Genomic DNA, 25,748 nt, shown 5'->3' with positions numbered 1-25,748 from the left:
ATTAATTCATCAGACTGCATGTTGCTCAGACTGCATGTTGCAGGAAATTTAATTGGTCCTGGCAGGCAACATGTGTCATTGCATCATACGTTCACAATTCCACTTTGTCTTGACTTCTAATCTCTGTCAAAAGTATGAGACATGTGTTTTGTGGGTCCAATTTTTAACTTTAAAGTTTTGCACAAGATTTTTACTGCACAATTGATGTGACATGAACACGGTAGGTAATAGATTTTATTTTTTCTTTGGAGATCAGCAATAGGCCTACGATATCAACCCCTCAGAAACTTGGTAAGATAACTCCTTGACACAACTCTTCTGCAAGTGCATTCTAACAACCCAACACACCTACATGCACTTACGATGCACTTCACTTACCCCTCCTTTCTACTTTCCTCTACCTCCTTTTCCCTCTAACTATCTCCTTCAACCACACAGGCTATACATACACGTCTGCACTCTCATCCTCTGATAGACTATTTATTGTTTTGTTATGCATTGTTAAGGTCTCCTTTGTAATGTAACTTAAATGCTATCCCAGTTTTTGTAAGTCTTTTAGGATAAATGCGTCCGCTCAATATGTAAATATGTATGACGTCCCAGCCATTTTAACCAATGTTGCCCGTTCAATTTCAAAAAGTCTTATATTGTTATGCCACCTGCTGGACAAAGAGTATTAAGAAACTTTATTTAACCATATTTCCTACAACAGCGGTAAATAATATTTACTTAGCTGTAAACAACTGTTGTCTGCCATAATATTCCAAAGAAAACATAAATTTACATTTAAATTAGTATTACTCGCCTATGTAAATCATTAGAACCATGGGTAGAAGCTAGCCTACTGCCCGCGGAACTGTGGGATTGTGTTCCCTCCTATTTTTTACAGTCTATGGTTCCCTCCTACTTTTTTAACAGCTGGCTGTGCAAACGGGTTTCTTTGGCTACCACGCTCATTTGTGAAGACAACGTAAACGTTAATGTATGTAACGTTATTCTGTGATTTACCACCTCGATAGGTCTGATGTGTCCTCAAGACTGAATGTTTGTGTCATTTTAAAAAGCGTCCCGCGGACGTAGACTACCTTGGTTAATTCGCTCATTCATTTGGAGAGCTAACTTAATTGTAACCAGGCTAACCTAAAGTTTATAATGTTTGTTTCTCGGATAAATAGCAAAGGCTAAAATACCCGGAAGTAGCATCGACCACTGAAGTCTTACAACATAATGTCTCTAAAGTAACTAATTGTACGTACCATTGATGAAGGTTATCATACATTAATGTTATTTAGCAAACTATGCCAGCTAGCTATGTGTGTATGAGTTGGTTGCCTAACAACCTCCTTGTCTTCTTCGGGAAATGAATCCTTTCTTGTCACCGCTACTATGATTACATTTTCCAGTCTCTAACGTTAACCTGTTATAACCAGATTTTCCACCAAGGATAATGTAACGTTTCTTTGTATTGAGCATTTCAAATGAGCGGAGTGTATTGTTTGAGAGTTAAGTGCTTTGCTCGTATCTTACATTAACGTTATAGAGTACTTTAACGTTAGCTCGCGTCAGCTAACCTTAAGATTGTTATGATACATAACGTTACTGAAAATAGGATTGTTATTTCCACAACGTCAACGTTACAGAAGTTATCGCTAGGACTTTGACGTCTCGAATTTACTTGACAAGCCGTCTAGTGGTTGAGAAGGAATACATTGGCGATGTAACATTAACCTTCATGTTACCAGAAGAGGTTAGAAAGCATCCGTCTTCTGACAAAATGACTTTGGACGATGGTGTGGCTTATTTGGAAATGAAGGTAATGTTAACGTTTAAGCACGTAAAGGATTTAACAGCACCCATTACTGTATGTTCTTGTAAGTTAGCAATAGCTTGCAATGAGATCCGACCATTTATTTTATTTTAATGGGACAGAGTATACTTGATGACTCTTCAAAGGAAAACGTGCCCGTGGAGACACCCTCGCAGTCAATGCAGCGAAAAGGTAGCGCACATGTTTCTGTGTTCATCCTTGTGGACTGACTCCGTACACATAAGCTTTTTTCATTAAGTTTGTTCATGATGTTAACAGACGACAGCGCTGGCCTTAGTTTGCCTTTAGGCGAAGAGTATGAGAGGAAGAAACAGAGGCTTAAACAAGAGCTTCGTATGGACTACAGAAGATATGTGTCACAGGTATGCCACCTCATCACTTGTTGGGGCCTACATACCCTTGTATTGTCATAGTTACAGTGGTATCACGGTTTCCATGAGATTGTTTAGATGAAATAAGATAAAAAGTAATGGCTACAGACTATGGGCGTTTCTGTTCAACATATTTTTTTGGAGAGGTGTTCCATTCTAAAGCATGGACATAATCAGGAGTCTAGTATGAAGTTGGATAAACCTTCACCTTTGGTAAATAAGTGTCATTGCCATTTAGTTTGGCTCTGTTTCATCAGAACTGTTTGTTGAATGGCAAGCTCAGCCTTGTCTGTTGGAGACATAATGAGCTAGCATTTTAGATGCTTCTTGGTCAGAATTATACAAAGCGCTGACCAGTTTGAGTATTGTATTCAGAGGTAAAAACAATTGGCAACCGTTTCACCTTTTATTTTTACTACCCTTTTTATGTAAAGAAAAACGACTTGACCTCTGAAGAGGCATGTGCTCAACCGCAGGAACTTTCTCTCCCTATCAGAGAAAGGAGATCTGCCAAGGTAACCATCTTCTTTCTTACACACATCGTATGCTAACTGGTGCCTGCTGTGATTTATGGTTTGAAAACTGTTGTTGCATAAACTTGATTAAACAAGAATTGGTATCCCAGAGCAACAGTTTGAGTTGACAGTAGAGCCTTGCTTTCCTGTTAGCTCATTCCAGAGTTGGGGAGAAATTTGTGGAATTAAATATGAAATGAGTTATAACTGTTTACTAATACTAAATAGGTAAGGTAAGTATAAAGTTTCATATTTCATTTGTTAGGACTTCAGACAAGTTTGTGGCCTTCTTTGACTAAAAATTAAATTAAATCAAATTAAAAGGTTAAATGACTATTGAGCTCTCTTTGCTATGAGCATGCAACTTGAGTTTATCTACTTTTTTGTTTTTATGATTGTTGTTAGGCACGGCTAAGAGATGAACGGAACAAAGAGTACAATGCCTTTCTTAAAGAAAAAGGAACGCAGGCGGCTGTAACCAGAACATTACCAGATTCATGGAAGGTACAGCTAACATAGCTAGGCTATAGCACAGAGTTTCTCAAAGGGACTTAGAACTATGATTGCCAATTTTTCATATCATTGCCAATTATTCATATCATAACTTGGGACTATAATGATATTGGCCTCGAATTCTGCTTCTGGACTGGCCACTTCTGCTCAAAGCATGCATAAATTAAGGTACCTGTGCTGTGCTGCTAGTACTGAAACCTCAACTAGGAAAACTCAAATTGTCTACAACAGAAGTATTTACAGTGATTCATCACTCAGTTCTGAAGGCTTGTATTTGTGAAGCATAGTAACTTTTACCTTTCTGCTCTCTGACTAGGTACAATTTCAAGACCGCCTTTCACCGCCCTTGTCAAAACCTACACGGGGCTCCCCACCCCCTGACCCGAGGGGTCATCTGGCCGAGACGCTGTCATCCAGAAGAGACGCCGCCACACTAACAGATTCTCGAGTCCAACAGGCCGGCACACCACGCAGGCGGTGGGGAGGCACCCCTGTGCGCCTCGAAAGAAAGCCTCGGAGGCCCCAAGGCCATTACTACAACTCTGAGGAAGACCTGAGTTATGGGGAGGAGGACGAGGAGTATGAGGAGGAAGAGCTAGATTACATGTCCAGGAGGAGGCCCAGGCCTAGAGAGCTGATTGGATACTTGGGGAAGAGGGAGAGGAGAGTCCATCGTCACAGACCCGACAGGTTTGAGCTCTGAACTGAACGCACATGGCTCCCATTGTTGATGTGTTTTTAGCTCTTAAAGGGACACCAGGCAAGCCTGATGCTTTTTCTCTACGAAACTCCCCCCTCGCTCGGTCTGAAGCTCTTTTCCTTTTATTTGCATCTTCCATCAAGAGTTTTCGCTGCTTCTTCGCCGGCTCTGCCATTATACACACATTTGCAACAGTCGATAGCGTTTTGTTAGCCTGACTCTGTGCTGTGGATGCAGGATGTAAACTGAAACTGATTCGGTCGGCGGGTACGATACACTGAACTTGCAAGCGGGATATTCTTCCTACAGGCAGTAGGGGCGGGCGAGAGAGTCTTCATTCGCCCTGTAATGAGTCATTTAACCATATACCGACTTACGAAGATGAGTAATTAACATGAAAACGTTGCCTGGTGTCCCTTTAAAACTATGGTACACATTACCAAATATCAAATGTCAGAGCCAAATACAAACACTGACATTGAGAGTTTGCGATTCTCTAATTCAACTAATTTGGTTAGTTGTCCATTCTGTCATGCTCAAAAATCTCTGGTGGTTGTACTCATCCCTGTCTCTGTACATGGGAAAACACAGAGCTGAGCCATGCAGTAGTTTAGCTAATCAACACATTACTTCCCAAGTACGTATTATGTAAGGGAGCAATTTTGTGTGTAAATTACAATATGTAAAATATTCATATCAGTGATTTAAAATGCTCTTTTTAGGCTGACTGATACTAACAGTAGTTGTTCTTATTCATTTGCAGAATTGTCCAGGAGAGGAGAGAGCCTCAAGCCCCCATCCTCCAAGCAGAGGAATACATCGAGGAGAGCCGGCGGACGCTGTCAGCCATACACAACCCTAAGTACTCATCTCCTTTAATTATACTAATTTGACCCCCCCCCCCCCATCTCTGCTTTGAAGCTTACCACTTATATTTGCAGAGGAGTGGCATTGAGTAAAGGGGTTGATGAGAACCGCGTTTTCGCAGAGGGTTATAAATCCTCTTTATTGATTGGTGCCTGTGCTGTGGGCAGGGGGAAAAAAGAATCAGAAAATCCGCTACTGTTTAACTTAATCTTTTCAGTGTTTGATTAATTAATAATTGCCTTTGCTGATAAGGTCATTTCCAATATATGTTCTCCATCAGCCAAGTGATGGTGTCCTGTGCCCTGTGTCGAGAAAGTAGAATCGCACAGATTAGACTCTACCCACAAATCTGTCAGTGTGGCTGGCCTCATTGATCCCAGCCCTGGCCGACTGTCTGTGAATCTGCCTGTTTAGCAGTGAGGCGTAAGGCTCCACAGCAGCAACGCTTTGATCTGTTCCGCCTGTTACGTGACGTGGCGCTGAGGCTTAGCCCGGTCCATTGTGCGCTGCACTCCCAGCCTGACGAACATCGATCCGATGCGTTTAGTGACGTGACGGGAAGGGGGTGCAGTGGTTTATGGGCTGGCTTGTGCTTGTGCTGAGCTGTTCTGTTCTGGTCTGGTGGGTGCTGTAGTCTGCAGGCAGAACCAGCGCCAGTGAAGACCAGTGAGCGGTCCAGATCGGTGGCCAACAAGAACATGGCCGACTTCTCCACGGGGCTTATCATAGGTAGGAACACACACGCACACACACACACACACTTCCAAAGTTAATCAAAACGGTGTGTGTGATGGACTTAAATGTTTCAGGACTTCAAAGGGAGAGGCTCTTCTCCATTGTGTCTTTGTCACTTAAATATAACAATCCTGTATTGGAGCTCTTAGATTAAGGTGAAATCAGTTGGAAGAAGATTGGTGCATGCTGAATTGACATACATACTTGAATTTGTAATTATCATTTAAACAAGATTCTCATTCTTAGCTCTCAGGTGTTATGTAGGTGGCTAGAGCCATTCCATCATGGTATGGAGTGTTATGTGGCAAGATGAATGATGTGATGTCCAGTGAGCTGTGAGTAGGGTGTGTGACCTCTGACCTATGACACGCTGTGACGTCACCAGGGACAGCGGAAGGGGACCTGGCCCAGCAGAGGAGGAAGGAGCGCTACAGGCAGGAGCTGCTGGAGCAGATGGCTGAACAGCAGAAGAACAAGAAGAAGTGAGTCCTCTTTGTCGTTTACCGTGCTCTTCAGTGTTATAACAGAGTTGCGTGTACAGACTGCTGATTTGACCTGAGGAGCTCTCTTCATAATGTCACAGGGCTAATGTGTAGTGCTTTATGAGAAAATTCAGCTGCCACCTGCCATTTTGGTATTTGGTTCAGCCAAAATACATGGCTCATTTTACCTCTAAAATATGCCTTCAGCTTGAGGAGAGCACCCATGTTGTTTTTGTTTTGAGTCAACAGAGCTACGACCTTGATGTGGTGACCATCCTAATGGTCCCTCTCTGATTTAGGCAGACTACTCTCCTAATTGTCGATCGATAAGAGCACTTTTCAAGTCCTGTGAGACTGTTATGTATGTTTCATGATGTTCCATTTTTTTCCTTCAAAAGGGAGAAGGAACTTGAACTCAGAGTTGCTGCTTCTGGAGCTGTAGACCCAGAAAAACAGGTAAAACGTCTGTCTGTTGGACAGTGAGTTAGTCACAACCAAAACAATCACTTAAAAATGCAGGTAAAAACCCTTTGAAAAGCCCCTGAGAAATGCAAGCCATCTCCATGTAACATGAGGCCTAATGTTAGCATAAACTAATAGTCTTTTTTTCCCTTCAAAATGTCAAACCTCTTGAGTCTTCTTTTCCCACTCTGGCCTCTAGGTTACATTCATGGAAAGTTTTTGTAGGCATGACTGGGTATAGTCAAAATATTGATCAGTTCAAAGCTATTTAGGACTAATGCTTGGTGACTTTTCAAGGCATGCCTTAGAATGATTTCATGAAATAACCTTTCATAAGACCACAAGTAACTTCTTGTTGCCTGCTTTGGGAGACACGTAGAATTAAAATATGAAAGTCAATCCAGCATATTTACACAATGGGTAGTATTGTTCAAACACTAAAAATCAGTGGGAAGTGATTTGGGTAGTGAGGGAAAAGTCTTTTACTGCAAACAGTCTTGGATGAACTTGCAGTGATCTTTAGGCAAGCAGGAAGGTAACCCTGACCGCTTCCTCACAGCTGTGCCTGTGTTGTCCTCTAGCCTGACCGGATCAAGCAGTTCGGTGCGGTGAACCGGGAGTATGAGGGGAGGCGGCGGAGGGACGTGCCCTATCGCCCGGGGCCCACGCTGGACTCCTTGGGGGGCAACTCAGCCAGGCAGCCCCCCGAGGAGAGAGCTGGTGGTGCGGAGGAGAGGACACCCCCCGAGAGGCCTCACGTGGCCTTCCAGTCGCCCCCACTCGTGGACTACAGCACCAGCCTGGCCCAACTGGCCGCAGCCAGTGGTGGGGGCAGGGTGGAGGCCGGGGGAGCACCCATCAATGAGGACTTCCACAGGAACCTATCAGGCACGCTTGGAGAGATGATTGCACCAAGGTGTGTAAACATTCATTCATTCATTCATTCATTCATTCATTTGTTCCTTGTTATTTTTACATTTGTTTTTTCCTTATATTTCATGCTCCATCTTTGCCATGTTTTAATTCAAAGCATTTCAGTCTGCGATAAATCAGTGTATTAGTTATTTCATTTATCTATTCAGTTCTTCGTTATATATCTTCATCACCGTACGTTCTTCTTCGTTCTCTGCTCGTTCACTTTAAGCCATGCAGTTCAGTTGAACTCTGTAAGTCCTACAGGACACAGTGGTAGTTGTAAAAGCAGTGCAGTGCCTGGCAGAGAGATGTGTGTGAATGCATCTTCTTCTCCGTCCTCAGGATCACGGGTGCGCCTCCACCTGTTCCACCCACGCTGCCAGATGCTTACCACACTCCCTACGATGACGCCTACTATTACTACGCAGCCAGGAACCCGCTAGACCCCAATCTGGCTTACTGTGAGTCTCCTAAATGAGTACACCGTAATGCCACATGCTACACTTTTATGATCTACAGTGATTATTATTGTGTGTGACTTTGTTAACCTTTGTGCTGTTTGGAGAGCTTTTAAGGCTGGATCTATACTGATGGATGCAAGGGAGTTCCATTTGACTAATTGCTTTGGCATGTTCATTCACCTCTAAGCTGTGCAGATGTGTGTGGTGGGGCTAATGGACTGAAGCCTCGCTCTTCATTTGTAGTCATAGCGAGATGTTGTTTGTTCAATTTTCCATCAGGCGGTCTGTCGTAGCACGGCCAATTTGTTTGGAGCTTTCAGGTGTGTGGTTTCATGTGGCCTGTTTTTCCATTTTCGCATTCTTTTGCCATCTTCCAGAGGTACCAGGTCAAGGTGTGCTTCACAAATGCATCCAAATGCAAATGCTGTGAATAAATTTGTGTTTAAGACCTTGCTGGTTAGGTAGTGTTCAGGCAATTGTGTGTGTGTGTGTGTGTGTGTGTGTGTGTGTGTTGCTAGACGGCCCCGGAGCTGTTGGTGTGGCTTCTTACCCCCATCTGCCCATGGGAGTCCCCCAGCCTCTGAGGCCCGGCCAGTCGACTTCTCTCATACAGTAGGTCTCTTCTCCTCTCACCCTCCACACTGGGCCATGTCTGTGTTCGTCTTCAACAATCTGTTTTTGTTTGTTGTTGACACTATTTTGGCTCCAAAGCAAACTATGCCTTTTTATGAACGATTACACTGCTAGGAAAGTCATTTTATTCAATTTCACACTGCTGAATTGCTTTTTGTTCTAAGTGATACAGCACTGTTTGCTACTGTTTTGAGGCCTGTTGGTCTAATATGGTGTGAAACTCAGCTTGACTGATTAGGTGCAGGTGCACAGTTTGTCTTTATGAAATAAGCTCTCCTGAAAATGTGTGATCTGTAACTTTTTTTTTTTTTTTTCCTTTTCTCTCTTTCCATACTACTTTGTGAGTGGAGTTAGTGAAGATGTTAGTGTTAACAGAAGATGATGTTGTTCTACCAGAAGGTGGTGCTATTGTGTGTGTATACACACACCTATAATATAATATATATATATATATATGTGTGTGTGTGTGTGTGTGTGTGTGTGTCCCTGTCTCCTCTCTCAAGTACAGTGCACCTCACTGAGGACACACACACACACACCATTCTGTCTGAGTCATAGTTGCAGTACCCTCAGCCCAATGTTTATTTTTGTGGTTTCTCTGGCTCACCCCCGGTTCCCTCCTTCCCTCACTCTCTCCCCTTCATGCTGCCTGCTTATTTCTTTCTTTGTGTCTATATATGGCTTACATTGAACTTGTTTTAAATTTGTGCCTACACATGTGTCAGCTAATACATCACTGCAGTTCTCAGGGAAGAGGGGTTGTCAGCAATACCATTTTAAATTCTCCTCCGTTTCATCCATACTGAGTTTGCATCTGAGCGCTCTCTCTCTCTCTCTCTCTCTCTCTCTCTCTCCCCTCCCTTCCTCCCTGTCTTTTAGAGTGCCTAGTCAGCTTGGCATGGCCCCCTCTGGAATGGGAGTCTTTGCTGTTGACAGATCAAAACAGTCCAAGGAGAATGCACTGAGCTACCAGGAGGCTCTTAAACAGCAGGTACCCCCCCCACACACACCCCACAGTACACAGTACCCTCTAGAAATCATCCACTGCTTTGCTATGTGCACACAAAGACAGCCAGAACAAGAGAGAGATGGGAGAGGAGGAAGGGGGGGGGGAAAGTTCCATCTGACCGTGTGTGTACTGTACTGAAGTGATGTGTCGTGGAGCTCCTAAATTGGTCACATTTGTTTTGTGCTTAGGGCTGGATGGAATACATTTCAGAGGTAATAGGAGTTGACACACTCAGAAATCAGCGCCAGCTATCTACTCGCCAAGATGAGAGTTTACTACAGTTCAGTTCAATAGCTCAGCTTCAGGCATCCGTGCATATTTATTTAGTTATTTACTTTTAAATTCAACTCCCTGCTAAGGAGATTTTATTTTATTCGCATGACACTCACCTATATGTCACCAAAGCATAATACGCAGACTCCCAGTGTCACACCCCTGAGTTCAAGGTATGGTGGTCCTATACTGATAAAATGTGAAAATGCAATATAGTGATATAATATTTTATACCTTTTCCACATCAAATAAAAGTACATGCTAAAAAAATGAATGTGGATGGAAACTTAAAGCTGATGTAACTGATGTTCTACTCCTTGGAGAATATTGAATACTCTTCACAATCCACCTTTACACCCATATAGACATCACCAACCCTAGATACTCTGAAGGAAGAACATTTCTGTTTCTAAGGGAAGGCCATCTCTAGTTACTAGTTCTTTTGGATGTGTTCAAACACATTGATAGGAGTGGGTGGACGGATTCCTCTGGATATGTTTTTAGCCAAAGCAAGAAAAACCTCCTCAGTGTGTCAGTGACAACAGCACTTTTAGCCGTTTAAACACACTGGCGAAGGCGACCTTTCGAATGTTGACTGCTGTGCTTAACTGTGTCATTTTCACAAAGCAGCTCGGTGACGTCAGTTCAGCACAGTGAGCGCGGTGTTGTGACTGCGACAGTTTTAAAGTAAAGGGCGAGAAAGGCAGACTGCTGAGGCTCTGACTGCTGAGGTCTCAGACGCTTTTGAGTGTGAACACAGCAGAGCCAGTGAGTCAGACTTATGACCGCATGCCGTGTTTTTGACAGGAAGAGATCAGGGCAGAGTGGAGTCAGCATTTCCAAAAGGTAAAGTGAAATTCAGAAACTTAACAGGGTCCACTTAAGTCAGTTAAGGTATTAGATTGTGTAGACATGCTGTGTGTCTGAAAATCAGATCGTTTGTGAACATGAAGTCCCCTTGACACAAACTTGTGGGTGGGCCGGCAGATCCGTGAGCGTCAGGAGCGTAAGATGCGCGAGCTGGAGGAGCGCGAACGCTGCGACGCCAAACTGGAGGCCGAGATGAAGAACTACAAGCCCTGGGGGCGGGGAGGAGGAGGAGCCCCTATCAAGGACGACCACGGCAACCTCATCAGTACGTCCCATCATGCCTTGCACCATACAGCACTACTGTTGGCCAGAAAATGTGCACCCACAGGCCATGACGGACTGAAACCCCCATTCACATATACTGAAACAACAAGATCATGTTAATGTAATGCAATTACAATTACTATGCGTACTAAAATACTTTCAACTTTTGAAGCGAGAAGCGACAGGGAAGGGACAAGGGAATTGCCGTATGCGTGAAAAGGGCTTACGTTAACATACACACCACAGGTACACAAGCACACACACACCATGTTAATGCAGCAAGTCACGCGACTAAAGAGGTGTGCCTCATCAGAGGGTCCAAAGATGAGTGCTGTTTCTATCTTAAAAGGCCTTCTCAGCCCATGCCAATACTTTCAGTCAAGAGGCTGTTGGCATTATCTCAAAGCATTGACTTTTGCAAACAAAGGCTAAACAACCTGGCGGCAACAACAACAATCACAACAGTGGCTAGGATACGCTATATTCTAACAGAGGGAAACATTTGCCAAAGGCTGGTCTGAAAAAGCGATAGAACAGGGGAGGGAGAGAAGGTGAGTGGAGAAGGGGAACAAATGTAAAAGTAACACAAGTGAACATTACCGCATACATATGGAGCTATATACAGTATTCAACACTACATTTCTCAGCTGTTTAGAGGTAATGAAGAATAGTGGCTTGCATGTGATATTTGCTCTTCCTGTGTTCGTTGTACTTAGTCACCATGTATGTAGTATATGCACTACCCTGTGTGTTAGTGATATTACTCCGCTGTAAACCAATAGGTGATACAGAAAGATGGTGTCTTGAATGGGATGCTGTTAAGGTTCATCCACAACGGTAATGAATGATAACTAAAAAGACGAATGCGATTTTTACATTTTGGAATCGCCAGGAACCGGAATCGATGACAATAATCAGAACCGGAATTCCAATCGATACATCTTGAATGATACCCAACCCTAATTCTGATTGGTTATCTTGCAGGTGACCTGAAACGGATGCACCAGTGCAACGAGGAGGCCTATTTGAACCCAGAGTCCCGCCGGGGGACGGGGAACACAGGCAGGAATGCTCCGACGCCACGGGAGGACAGGCCCCCCTCTGTCCACATGATGGCAGGTAGGACCAGGTGTAAAAGAATGTGACAAGGGTGCTGTTTAGTTTAGTTTTTGAAGTGTTTATGTGTGTTTGTGTGTGTGTGTGTGTGTGTGTGTGTGTGTGTGTGTGTGTGTGTGTGTGTGTGTGTGTGTGTGGGGGGGGGGGGGGGGGGGGGGTGTTGTTGAGTAGGCAGGTGGTGCCCTGTAAGGGCCAAAATGATAGATATACGATGAGAGATGTCCCCTGTCTTGCTACCCGTCTCTGAGTCTTGATCTAAACAGACAGTGACGGAGAGAAGTTGGGCCCATACTCTCACACGCACTGTTTGTTTTGAAGAGCGTTGTTTATGCTCGGAGCTGCTTGTCGTCTCTCGTCTCTCTGCAGGCTATCCTCAGGGTCAGGCGGGGTCGCACGCCCGGGGCAACGTGTTCAGGGACATGCCCACGCCTCAGCAGCTCCACGAGCAGGACCGATACAAGGAGTACCTGAAGCAGCAGGTGAGCACCTGAGGCGCTGTGAGGTGCACTGGGGTTGGGTGACCAGCGGCGTGGATTTTGCTTTGAAAGTCCGGCCTTTGAGCCCCCTGTCGGGATCCTAGGTTGCATTGATCTGTTCCATGCAGCCGCAAACCCCATAATGTAGCAATTGAGAATGCACTGCAAGCATACACGCAGACTACACTCGGCACCCCTCACTCCCTAGACAACTTTCTTAGAGAAACTGAATGACATTTTTGGGGTGTCTGCCTTTTTGGCCCCTTTTTCAAGTGTTTCAAAAGCAAGTTCTCATTTTGTCCTGGGGTGCCATCCAACCCAATGCCTTCTGATCTTCTGTCTTCTGATGGTGGAGACTCCTGCAGAGTTTGTTAACAAGCCTATTGAGGCCAATTTACAGATGAGCAAACAAATTTCACTCTGAAAAAAAAAAAAATGTCTCTGTTAGGGAGGCACGGACTGACTTGCTTAGATGCCAAAATCTGGAATGCCACAGCTGTTTAAACTTTTAATCGCTCGCTGAGATTATACGGTCGCATCAAACACAATGCATGCAGTGTTCTGTAATTAGCTTATGCTTTTAGCCTTTAGCTAGCTTGCCTCTGAATTTGCAGCAGAGATAATGCATTCTGTTGTTAGACTATTTGTTTGTTTTGGGAGGCTCACAAATATAAATGGCCAAAAGTGTGTGTTGTGCTGCCTGCCAATTCAAACCGCATGGAGTGACATTTCTCAGATGACATTTCTCAGATTCCCACCACATGAATACACTAATCAACACTGTTCTATTAGTGAGGGTTAGAATAGGGTTGCAGCCAAGAGCTGCTAAGTGGCAGATCTGCAAAGTGTTCAGGAGCTCCATACTGTCAGCTTGGTGTAAAAAGAAAAACATGCCTGCAGGGGTTTGATGATTGTATGTGCATGTATGAATATAAAATGTTATGAACAGTCACTCACAGCCACAAGCACACATGTAAATGTATACATATGTTTGTTGTGTATATGAAGTGTCTATGGGATTGATGCAGGGTGTGAGTGTGTGTGTGTGCTAAATTCTATTCTATTCTATTTTCTGTATTCTGTTTGTTGTTTAGCAGATTGATGCAGTGTGTGAGTGGGTGTCAAATTCTATCTGCTGTTTGTTGTTGAGCAGATTGATGCAGTGTGTGAGTGTGTGTCAACTTCTATCTGCTGTTTGTTGTTGAGCAGATTGCGGAGAAGAGGCGCAAGGACGCGGAGGAGCGCGAGCGCCAGCGTCTGGAGGAGGAGCGGGAGGAGAAGAAGCTGGCGGAGCAGAGGGCTCGCATCCAGCAGGAGTACGAGGAGGAGCTGGACAAGAGGAGACGCAAAGAGATGGAGGTGAGCTCACCCAGGCCACTGCTCATTCACAACACTCCCCTGCCAGCTTTTCAAATCACTAATGCATACATTTGTTAGTATTGGCCTCATGCATTTTTGAAACAGGAAAGGAGGGTGAAATGTTTTTGTTCAAACACATTATTTCTAGTGTGTTTATGAGGGACATAAAAGCACTCTAATACTTATGAATATGGATTGTTTCACAAACTGCTCTACCAGGACTTATATATATTTTGTCATTTGGTCAGGGTTGCACATGGTCACTCCATTCTGAACAGGCTGGTGGTTAAGGTTAATGGTGTGAACGTCCATTTTAGAAAATTAGGTTAGGGGAAGGACACAGACTCATCCCCGATCATCACTCAACTTCTGGCTTCTTTAATACAAATGGATGGCCTCAGTGAGATTGGATGTGGTATTTTAAAACGGGTCTCCAGGCAGAAGATGACCCCAGGTGCAGATCTGGTTCTGATCTGGCTCATATCTGGCTCAGATCCGCCTGGCGCCCAATAATTAATAATAATTCCTGTGATTTTCAAGGTCAAGGTCACTCATCTTCCTTTCTCTCCTCCTCCTGTTTCTCCTATTCTGCAGCAATTAGCCAAGAATGAGGAGCTGGTGCGGCAGGCGGAGGAGAGGAGGAAGGAGGCGGAGAGGAGGAAGAAGGAGGAGGAGGAGAGAGCCAGCCAGGCCCTGAGGCAGCAGGACGAGCGAGAGAGACAGGCCCGACTGGAGGAGGTGTGTGTGTGTGTGTGTGGCCCTGAGAGTGGGTGGTTATTATCACGTCAGATTAATTAAACAAACAGCTTTTACATGGACTTCAGCCAGCCGCACAGATGCACACGCAAACCGATTCCTCTCTGAGCATGAAGTGATTTTCACATTCATGTAAATGAGCCAGAGAGGCACTTTCATTCATCATATGCCATCTGATTCAGACAGTCCCTTCAGGCAAGAATAAAAACAGCCCTCGAGCTCCACTGAAGATGCTCATGCTAGGTAATGGGGCGGTCCAGGGAACGCTCACCATGATCAAACATATGAGGTGCCTGTATTGGTGGGCAATTAAGTGGAAAGCATCTGTTACATGATGAGATGTAAACCTAATAGAATGCCATTAGAATGATAGAATGGAGGGGTTATGGTCCCCAGGGAGTCCAACACAATGCTTGAGAAATTATTGCTGTGCCGTCATGATTTGAACACTTGCTAACACTCACACATATTTCTTTCTCTCGGTCTTCCTTCTCTCTACCTCTGATTTCCCCTCTGATCTCTGTCTTTCTCTCTCTCTCTCTCTCTCTCTCTCTCTGAAGGTGAAGAGAGCGCCGTCTCCTCCCATCCCAACCCTGCAGAAGAAGTTGGGGCGTCAGCGTGCCCCCAGACCCCCCTCCGCAGACAGCCGCCAGTCAGCGGGAGCCTCTACTGTAAGTCGGCTGGCATCACTTACTGCACCAGATCCCACTGACGCCTGTCAATCACTCAAACTTTAGGTTTTGACATTTTGACTGGGAATAGTGGCAAGCATATACAAACAATTGGCAACAGGATGTAGTCATACTTATAAACACTGCTGCCCTCAACCTGACCTCGGCACCATTGCTAATGGCACAACGCTTGGCACAGACAGGACTAGGTTAACCTTATTCCCACCTGCTTTTTAAGCCAGATAAATTCATGTTTGTCAAATTTACATACATTTCACTGGAGGAGGTGAAATTGCAGTTTTATCTTTGAGCTGTATACAATTGTAACCATTGGTGCAGTAATTGTCATATTATTGTGTGTGCGTGTGTGCTTGTGTGTGTGTGTGTGTGTGTGTGTGCGTGTGTGTGTGTGTGTGTTCTCCCGTCAGGTTCGTTCCCTCTCTGCCCCTCACTCCCCACCTGTGCCTGCACGGCGGAATCAGCTCAGAGCCAAAGGTAAACAAAGGCAGTGATCGAGAAATAGCTTAGCCTTTGGGGGCGATTTCAGTTCACAATTTACTTTCATCAAAGTAAACCTCTTAATTTAGCTACTGGCTTAACTCAATTATCGTTACACTTCTATGCTACTAAGAGGGCAAAGTATTTCTACCTTTTTATGTGTAAAGAAAGAGTATTACAAAGGATTTTTCTAGATGTGTTTCAGTTGTCCAGCCCAACACTAAAGCATTGGAAGTACTGTATATCAGAATTGTCAATGACCAGTTGGCATGAATTTTTTTATTATTATTATTATTATTATTATTATTATTTTTTTATCATTCAACGGATTTAGACTGACGGCAAGGTGCTTTCCCTAACTGTGAAACTACCCATGTACAGTATGTTTATTGCGTGTGATCTGGATGTTGTATATGTGTTATATTTGTGTGTGTGTGTTCCAGAGGAGAAGCAATCTGTGATCAGTGAGCTGTCTGCACTGAGCAAACAGCTACGGAATGAGCAGAGGAGGCTGGAGAGACAGAGACTGCAGACCGAGAGAGAGGACATGGACACCCCACTCAGAGAGAGGTACACACACACACACACACACACACACACACACACTGTAGAGATCAAACATAAAATCGAACACAGACATGCACAAAGTGAGAAAACAAACACCCCACTCAGATGGGCACATGCAATACAGACACACTAACACACAAATGTATATCAATGCAGAACACATATCAACGATCATAGATAGACACACTTGCTCTCCTCTACATAAATGCCAGGCCTGTCTGGATGGGATGCACAGTGACTTGTGTGTGTCGGGCTGCTTTGTGGAGCTTGTAAGCGGCTTACGCTCAGCACCCAGCACCCAATCCTGCCCTCGCCCTGACTAATAACGCACTGAGGTGTTTCATATTCTACACCCAGAGCACAGAGGCCACAGGCTAGCACAGTGCAATGCTCCACTGCTCAGGAGCTGTCTCCTGTTCTCTGTTTCTGCTTTCTGTTCCCCTGTTCTCCATTTAGTTTTTAGTATATTCATCATGAAGCTGTTCCTCGACAGTGAGGCACAATGTGTGTTTTTGTCAGCTCAGAGAGTGTTTATTGTGTGACACTGTGTGCTTTTTTGCTCCCAGGCGTAGAGAGCGCCCTCCGGTGGATGTGTTTGATATGGCGCGACTTCGCATGCAGGTTTCGACCAAGAGGCCATCCTCCAGAACCCAGGGGCCAGTCAACATCCAGAACATACACGACTTTAACCAGCTCAAGTACAGAGGTACTGCCAGTTCACTCCCACAAGACACACACACACACACACACACACACACACACACACACACACACACACACATTCTCAGTCACATCACATATCCCAATCAGATGTGTTGTTGGTGTAGCATGGATCATAAGTATGTTAATGGCGTGTCTGTAGCCTGAATACTGCCATGCCCTCTCCTCTCCTCTCCTCTCCTCTCCTCTCGTTATATGCATTATTCTGAACCCAGTGCTCCCATTATATGCCACCCTATGAGACTGGAACGTAGCCAAAGCCATTCACTGCCACACGACCCCTTCACATTGACTCCTAGAAGCTTTAGACACACACACACACACACACACACACACACACACACACACACACACACACACACACACACACACACACACACACACACAGAGAGAGAGAGAGACACTTGCCCACACATACAGATACACTGCTATATTTCTTGAAATGGATTGCTGCCAAGTGAGGCCGTTCATCACATCCACCATCTGCTCTGAAAACTCTTTAACTAAGTTACACTTTTACTAGGTTTCTGGGCACTGAGTCTGAGACAGCTGTGTGTGCGTGCGTGCACACATGTTGTATTTGTGGCCGTGTGTGTGTGTGTGGTCACAAGCTCTCCAACTGTGGCCATTAGCTCTCCTCTCTCTCTCTCTCTCTCTCTCTCTCTCTCTCTCTCTCTCTCTCTCTCTCTCTCTCTCTCTCTCTCTCTCTCTCTCTCACACACACTCTCTGGGCGATGTCCCATGTTCACATTACCACTCCGCTCCTGTTGGCTCCAAAACAACTGCGTACTACTGACTACTACTGGCAGCAGTTCCCAATGGTTTTAGACAATGCATGTTGAACACTAAAGTCTTCTGTGTGTGTGTGTGTCTGTATGATTGTGCTATTTTACGGCACACTGGACGGCAGAGAGGTCCACGGTTGGCCGGCTGGGATGGGGACGGCACTGGAGAGATGGCTGTGATTGACGCCACGGTCAGGGTTCATTTAGATTCGGAGATGTCTGTCAGGCGTGGGAGGAGAGGGAAAGAGAGGGAAAGACTGTACTCAGAATGGATTATTACACAAAATGTGTGTGTGTGCCCTGTTTGTTTTTTTTCCTTTGTCTATGTCATGCTGACACATCTTCATTCAGGAATCATGATGTCAAACTAAAATCGGAGTATTAGTCACATGACCGATCTAATCAGATTAAAATTGAATACTCCAGGTCACTTATTCCGATTACATAAAATTGGATTTCAATCCAATTTCACAATATACATAACAATTTTTAATTGGCATAAAGAGTATAATCAGATTAAAATATGATTGTTTGCATGTAAACACACCCCTGCCATCTCTTATCTTTCCATTTCAGTTTTTCCCCTGTTTCTGTCTTACTCATGATCTTATCTTTATATTCCAGGACGCAGATCAATCTCTTTCTCTCTCCATTCCTCATCATGGCTGCCTCGGGCGTTAAAAATGCTGAGTCATGCTCCGACTGTTGGGCCAGCAGAGCACCAGGCGGGTGGTGGTGGTGGGGGTGGTGGGGGCATCCCAGAGAAATCTCAGTCCCTTCAGTCCTGCTGTAATCACTGGGGCTCAGGGCGCTCTGCCCGCACTCTGCTCCGCTTGCTGATGATGCCTCCCGTGTGTCCTCAGAGCACCTCGCTGAACAGCAGCCGCGCCGGCTCATTGGCTGGCTTAGAGGAGGAAGTCCTCTGTGATTGGCTGGGGTCTGTTTGTTGTGGCCAGCAGCAGAACTCTGTTGGTGTGAGCAGCTGATGCTTGGTTGTTAGTGCAGCCCTGTGTGACTTGTGAACAGGGTGTGTGTGTGAGAGATGATGAGATGAGTCTGATTGCTTGTTTTTGTGTCTACAATTACAGAATGTGCACAATAGAGTCTAAAGAGTGATAGTGATTGCATTATGTCTGACTGTATTCCTGTGTGTGTGTGTTGTAGACAGCACGTCCCGTGAGGAGGTGCGTCAGGCCTACCCAGACCCCCCGTGTGACGATTACAGTCTGGAGCTCCAGCAGCAGGCACTGCTACGCCACCAACAACGCAAGATCAACAACATGAGGAAAGATAGAACAGGTTAGACACACACTCACCGCGTCAGACAATGTCCTTCCCACGACAATATGCCCATTGCTTCATTAATAACATTAATAATTACATTAATCACAATGATTGGTTCTGTGCGTATTTGCACCTGCTGTTCTGTTTTCTCCTCTCCACTGAAACATCACACACACACACTCATACACACACACACACACACACACACACACACACACACACACACACACACACACACACAGCCATAGCATCTGTCTGTACTAAGTGTCTGTTTCCCTTTGTATCTCTCTGACTCATATTCAGACGACCATAGATCTTCAAATTAGTCATTTTTTCATTTCATTGTCATTAGTCATATTCTTCTTTCTGACTGAACACACACACACACACACACACACACACACACACACACACACACACACACACACACACACACACACACACACACACACACACACACATGCGCGCCTACGCTGTTCATTCATTCACCAGCCCCTCTCCTCTCTGCAGATTACTTCGATCTGTCATCCCCGTCCAGGGCGCTTCATCATCAGGTAGGCGGGATCTCACCCTCATCTGTTACGCACGTTTCAATTTTCCTGCAGGTAATATAGCTATCATGTGGCAGGTGGGAGCTTTGAGCTCATCAGTGTTTGCTGTGAAGGTCTTGCCCATGGTGTTAAATTGTCACATAGATTTTTGCCTGGTTAATAACAATGGATTTAGTTAGACTTAAGACTTTGCTCATCATTCAAGTTAGGAATGGAATTGTTGTGCAATGACCTTAACCCCTTGGCAGTGGCTTTCTCAGTTCAAGCGTGTGTTGATGACATGTTGACTCTTTCACTGATGCGTCTCTGCTCCCAGACAACGGAGTCTACTGAAGAGGGCACCAGACCAACACTGCTGCAGTCCGAAAGTGCCTTCATTGGTGAGTTAGGATGTTTGTGGGTTTGTGTGTGCGTGTGCAGTGTTTCCTCTAGATTTGTTTTTAGCAGTGGGGGCAGCCAGGCCATCTGCAACTAAATATCAGAAGGTTACATATAAGGCTACAATATGATAAAACTGGCATTTCATTAGAATATAATATCTTTCTTAACCTCTATTTACACACAGCTCTGACTAATTAAGCTTTTTTTACTATGGCTTAGACTCATAGGATCTATAGCCTATAGCTTAATCTGAACCTATAGCATAATAATAATACCACAGGGTGAATTTTATTTATTTATTTATTTTAATTCTAGTTGCTAATTAGTTGCTAATCACACCATTTAACGTGATTTGAGAGGGACATGTCACTGCTTGAACGTTTTGTGCATGTTGTAGAAACACAACCCACAACACAGCCTTTATTTGGTGCAAATCAAATTTGGTTTCTTTGGTTACTTTCTTTGGTTATAGTCCGCTATTCACATTACTAGGCCATCACCGCAAGTGCATACAAAATGTTTATGGCCAAGTTTTGTGCTGTTACTACAAGACCATTGAGTGCGCATCTAATAACCGCGGAGGCTCCGTGGGGAGACATCCACTCTCCAGGTTTCATTTTTGCTGTTGTTGTGAGCTAATAGGCTACGATATGGGAATATTTTTGAATACGATCAGCTCCAGAAATGAATGGGTTTTCCTTAACCTGTGCTACACCTTTCCACGAAGTTGTGCGAAAATTGTAGTTGATAGCGCATGCCACTAACGTCTTCTATAACAACAATATATTTATGGAATAAAACTAGACGGGTACCTCGGATTAGCATTGCTGTTTATTGTTAAACTGCAATTATCTGCAGCCAGCGGAGCGCATTTAACTATGCGCCCGGAAAATAATGTGCGTCTGCCCTAATTCTGAAGCAGTGGCCACTGCTACAACATGAAGGGGAAACACTGGGAAGAAAGTTAATGTTTTAAATAGGCTACATCATTACGTGTGAAGTGCAACTGGACGGGCCGTAATAACCTCTGACTAGTTTTACTTATTGTCAAATTGCAATGTGAGCGGGGGAGATACGTCGGCAGGATTATTTAAAAGGCAACCGCAACTACATTGTGAGTCTGCCCTGATTCTGATACCATGGCGGCATTAATTTTACTGTGGCGGGCCGCCATGCTAAAATCAACGCAGAGGAAACACTGGTGGTGCGTGCATGTAGGGCAGCCGTGGCTACTGGTTAGCACCTCGGACCTGTAACCGGAGGGTTGCCGTGGCCTACTGGTTAGCACCTCGGACCTGTAACCGGAGGGTTGCCGTGGCCTACTGGTTAGCACCTCGGACCTGTAACCGGAGGGTTGCCGGTTCGAACCCCGACCAGTAGGCACGGCTGAAGTGCCCTTGAGCAAGGCACCTAACCCCTCACTGCTCCCCGAGCACCGCTGTTGATGCCGGCAGCTCACTGCGCCGAGATTAGTGTGTGCTTCACCTCACTGTGTGCTGTGTGTGTTTCACTAATTCACGGATTGGGATAAATGCAGAGACCAAATTTCCCTCACGGGATCAAAAGAGTGTATATACTTATACTTATACTTATATGTGCGGCGGTTGGTGTTTTGGAACAATCAACTCTTAAAATGAGTGTCTGACAAACCAAAATTTGATACATTTGTTCAATGGATGTGTTTTCTAAAATGTGCATTAATCCAGAATAATAAAGATGGTCGCACTCCAAAATCACGCTTATTGTCTTTTAATATTTGTTCTCAGTAACAGCAGGGGTTTCAAACCTGAAAAGTCTGACATGGTAAGCAACAGCATGGCCAGCCCCTGATTGCATTCCTCCACCCACTCCATTCATTAAGGTTTCTGTGCCTCGGATGAGGCTTCAGAGTGGTCTGCTGCTGCAGCAGGGATTTAAGGAACCTGTGGTGCCAGTTTTTTCCCTTTAATCTTCAATTCAGACATGGCAAACAGACAGTGAAGGAAAGACTAATGAGAGTGATGGGGAAGAAAGTGCAGAGGAAAGTGTGAATTATTAGTAGTAAGAGCCCTGAAATGGATTTGTGTGTGTGTATGTGTATGTGTGTGTGTGTGTGTGTGTGTGTATGTGTGTGCGCGCGCTGTAGACAGCGTGTCCCTTGAGGAAGAGTGTGAGGCCTACCCAGATGCCCCATGCGATGATCACAGTGTGGACATCCAGCAGCAGGCTTTGCTACGCTGCCAACAACGCAGGATCAACAACATGAGGAAAGACAGAACAGGTTTGAGGCAGGGTAAACGGGGAGACTCTATGGTGCAGTACTGACTCATGTTTGAGTTTGGATCTTGCTTATGGTATAAACCGTAAATTGATTTTGAAATTAGATTAATTTATTTAGCTTGTAGCCCAACTTTTCCCGTCATTTAAATGTGTCAAGGTGTCTAGAGAGATAGGAAGCGGGGAAAGAAGGGAGTGTTGAGCCAGATGGAGAGGCGTTTCACTCACACACACACACACACACACACACACACACACACAAGCCCTCCTGCTGTGACCACATGGCAGCTTTCCACAGTGTCAGCAGGGAGCCTCCGGCCTGCAGCAGGCCTGCCACACTGAGGGTCACCATTGTAGACGGAGGGAGACAGGACGGCCACAGAGCTGTCGGCCAGAGGGCATGTGGGAGGCAGGGAGGGGGAGGTCACTCCAGGATGAACGTGGCTGGTTAGAGTGAGAGGCACACATGTTTCTTTGCACGTGTGTGTGTGTGTAGTGATATGCAGATGGGTGATGTCCCTTTTCTTGTGTGTGTGTGTGTGTGTGTGGGTGTGGGGGTCACTCCTGGAAGAACGTGACTGACCAGAGTGATGTACAGATGGCTGCGTACCTTCTCTTTTTCTCGGTGTGCGTGTGTGTGACTAACTGACCGGTGTGTGTCCCTCTTCAGATTCCCATGCGGGTGCGTTCCCTGAGCCCTGTGAGGAGCGGAGAGAGAGACAGACCTCAGCGCGGGAGAGGAGGCGACTGCAACGGAGGATTGAGTTTGATGAAGTAAGACACAGCTGTTCTCTACGCCACTCTGAAGCACTGTGCTACTGAGTTCCAGAACTCCGCCAAGTCATCACTGACCTACTCCTCATTCTCTCTGCTGTACGGCTGGAGCAATTAATCAGCTTACTGATTAGTCGTCAACTATTAGATTAATTCATCAATAACTATTTGGTTTGTCATTTTGTAAAGAAAATACCTCAAAACCTGATTGCAGCTACTTAAACTGAAATATTTTCTGCGTTACTTAATTTACTATTATGTCAAACTAAATATCTTGGAGAAAATATTGGGCATTTAAGAAAATAATCTTGGGTTTATCTTTTAACGTTTTCCGATCGACATTTTCTCTTTTTCGAAACATTTTTACACCATTTTCTGATATTGTATTTGAAAGAATTTCAAAGAATTGATTGATTAATCAAGAAAATAATCAATCATTGATTGACTATGCTATGTCTGTTTGGCCCTTTGTGTGTGGACAGCGGTTATTTAATTAAAGGAGTGTAGAAGTGTGACATTGAATGACATTCATTGCAGTGCAGTTCTTGTACAGCTCAAGAATGCACTGCAATGAATGTCCGTTGACAGTTAAAGAAGTGCTCTTGCAGTATATTAGCCAGCAACTAACCTGTTCAAATAAATTTGTTGATGAGCTTATAGTTACATTCATACTTCAGGGCCTATATTTTAGCTTGTATATTAGAAAGAATAGCTCATTGTCACATGGGGGCCTACTGTAAAGAGGTTAGGAGTTGCTGAGACCATTTAGCTCAATGGTTCTCAACACTGTGTGTGCAGGATCTGGATGCTCTGTCTGGGCAGCGCGAGGCAGACGGACCGTCAGACGCTCAGTCTCTCCGCAGTCTGGAGAGTGTGAGGGAGCGCAACCACCAGAGGATGAGACCCCTGGAGGACATGAGCAAGCAGAGCGGGAGACCAGGTCAGTAGAGAAGGGACGCACTGGGGTGACTGAACTGACTGGGTTGGTTGGTTGGTTGGTTGGTTTATTTATTGAGTGGTGAACTGTTCTTGTTATTTCAAGTTGGTTTATAGGAATTAACTGGTTTAACTCAACAGTGTTATTATCAGTGGTGGGGATATGAACTGTACAGATGTCAAGATGTATTAAACCTTAACTTTGGTTGAAGTAGTGTTTTAAATCGTGCTAATTATCAGTGATGACCATATTCAGTAATGTTATTAAAATAACTCCGAGCTGATCGTTATCATGCCATCATTTGACAAGCAGACGAAGTATAGTTAACCCTAAATGGGTACCCAATTCAACTGAAACTGACAAATGAGTCATGCTCTACTTGCGACAACACAATACCAGCCGTTCTGGGCGCGCATTGGCAGTGTCATACTCCACTGTCTGTATTTAAAGTCAATGTAGCATCAAAATGAGTTTGAAGCTATTATTTTAAGGTTAAAGAACTGTATTATGTTGCTTTAACATTGTGACTAATTTTCTCCTCACAGGTGAGCTGTACCCAGACGAGGATGACGAGTTCTGGCAGACGACCTCCCCTCCCCTGGATAGACGCGTCTCTGTGGATACCGTTGCCACGGAGCCCTGGCTGAGGCCTGGCACCACGGAAACCCTGAAGAATTTCCTGGCAGGGCGACGACCGCTCAGCAAGGAAACTGTGACTGAGGACTGGGAGGGTCCTTCCACATACCATGGATGACCACAGAACAGCCACGCTAACCAACCCCTAACCCAGGTGCCTGAGACTTGCCTCTTGCAAGGTTGATCTCAGAACAGATACACAGGTGCCTGAGGCCTCAGTAGGCCGGTAGTTTGCACTGCATTCATGAGCCATTGACCCTGTAGAGCATAACTTCAGAGCTAAAGAACACTGTTGTTATTTAACATCTTTTAATATTGATGTTTTATAATGTCTTAACTTTCTCTTTTATATCTGCCTGCTGCTGGTAATTTAATTTATTGTTTTTTTTTCATGTGTGCCTAAAAACAGAATAATTGCCTTGTGAGTAGCATTTGAATGTTGGTAAGGGACTGGACTAAGAATTGTAGTCTAAAGAGTTTCATGCCTCTTATTCACTGGAGACAGAAATTGTGTTTGTGTGTGTTCCCTTCTGTACAGATCATACCTTCAACCTGTTGTGCTTTTGTTTTTCTGTGTGCATGTCTTTGTGCATCTCTCTCCGCATTGTTGGTGCCTCTTCTACTGTGATAAGGATTCTCATGTTTTTAGAACAGAATCAGCATCTATTCAGATGTTTTAGATGAAATAAATACCTATTTTAATTATATTGTTTCAGACTTCGAGTCATTGGTAGTTCATATCACCCTTATAAAAGTGGTGACACTAACTGACTTTAGTTAGTACAGCTATAAGGGTTTTCAGCCACTGCTCTGATAATGGTGGAGTGGTTACTGGCATGGCTAGCAGCTAGGAATATAAATTATGGGTTAATGGCTACCCTCGTCTAGATTTGCTCAATACACCAATACTAGAAAAGTATCACGATGCCCTGCTTGAAATGAAAAAGGTTACAATACCTAAATACTTTTGATACAAAAGGTGTTTTAATCAGGTTTTATGTTTTTCATCAGTTAAAAAGACAAAACATAATTTAAGTTCTACAAAAAATTCAGTATTGGTATCTAAATACTTGGTAGGCATGG

At 44.5% G+C, this 25,748-nt stretch overlaps 1 protein-coding gene across 8 annotated transcripts; it reads left to right on the top strand.

Annotated features, from left to right (window-relative positions):
* The first annotated feature begins 840 nt into the window (after positions 1-840).
* Positions 841-25,370, top strand: LOC121688032 (centrosome and spindle pole-associated protein 1). Of its 8 annotated transcripts, none has more exons than XM_042067336.1 (33): positions 841-982; positions 1,641-1,813; positions 1,930-1,999; positions 2,087-2,190; positions 2,634-2,714; positions 3,120-3,218; positions 3,544-3,917; positions 4,691-4,789; positions 5,429-5,523; positions 5,915-6,011; positions 6,410-6,467; positions 7,055-7,389; positions 7,731-7,849; positions 8,368-8,461; positions 9,362-9,473; positions 9,680-9,703; positions 10,572-10,610; positions 10,752-10,899; positions 11,883-12,017; positions 12,381-12,493; positions 13,700-13,849; positions 14,444-14,587; positions 15,166-15,276; positions 15,705-15,771; positions 16,218-16,344; positions 16,908-17,047; positions 19,011-19,145; positions 19,641-19,684; positions 19,983-20,061; positions 22,188-22,322; positions 22,989-23,092; positions 23,891-24,032; positions 24,575-25,370. In XM_042067336.1, exons 2-33 carry the CDS (start codon positions 1,733-1,735, stop codon positions 24,781-24,783), a joined length of 3,864 nt encoding a protein of 1,287 aa, XP_041923270.1. In that variant the 5' UTR covers positions 841-982; positions 1,641-1,732; the 3' UTR covers positions 24,784-25,370. The 8 variants fall into 8 exon arrangements, with proteins under 8 accessions (XP_041923270.1, XP_041923271.1, XP_041923272.1 ...); XM_042067337.1 differs by having other exon boundaries at positions 853-1,248; XM_042067338.1 differs by having other exon boundaries at positions 853-1,813; positions 19,998-20,061.
* Positions 25,371-25,748: the final 378 nt, after the last annotated feature.

Source organism: Alosa sapidissima, chromosome 17 (assembly GCF_018492685.1).
Source record: "Alosa sapidissima isolate fAloSap1 chromosome 17, fAloSap1.pri, whole genome shotgun sequence".
NCBI classification, from domain to species: Eukaryota; Metazoa; Chordata; class Actinopteri; order Clupeiformes; family Clupeidae; genus Alosa; species Alosa sapidissima.
The sequence above is the reverse complement of the archived record's forward strand: the minus strand, read 5'-3'. Positions and strand labels throughout refer to the sequence as shown.

Excerpts from the sequence above, each read along its gene's own strand:
- LOC121688032 (XM_042067336.1), top strand. The coding sequence starts at position 1,733 with ATGTTACCAGAAGAGGTTAGAAAGCATCCGTCTTCTGACAAAATGACT. Across the intron at positions 7,850-8,367 it reads AGACCCCAATCTGGCTTACT|ACGGCCCCGGAGCTGTTGGT; the intron begins GTGAGTCTCCTA and ends GTGTGTTGCTAG. Across the intron at positions 17,048-19,010 it reads TAACCAGCTCAAGTACAGAG|ACAGCACGTCCCGTGAGGAG; the intron begins GTACTGCCAGTT and ends TGTGTGTTGTAG.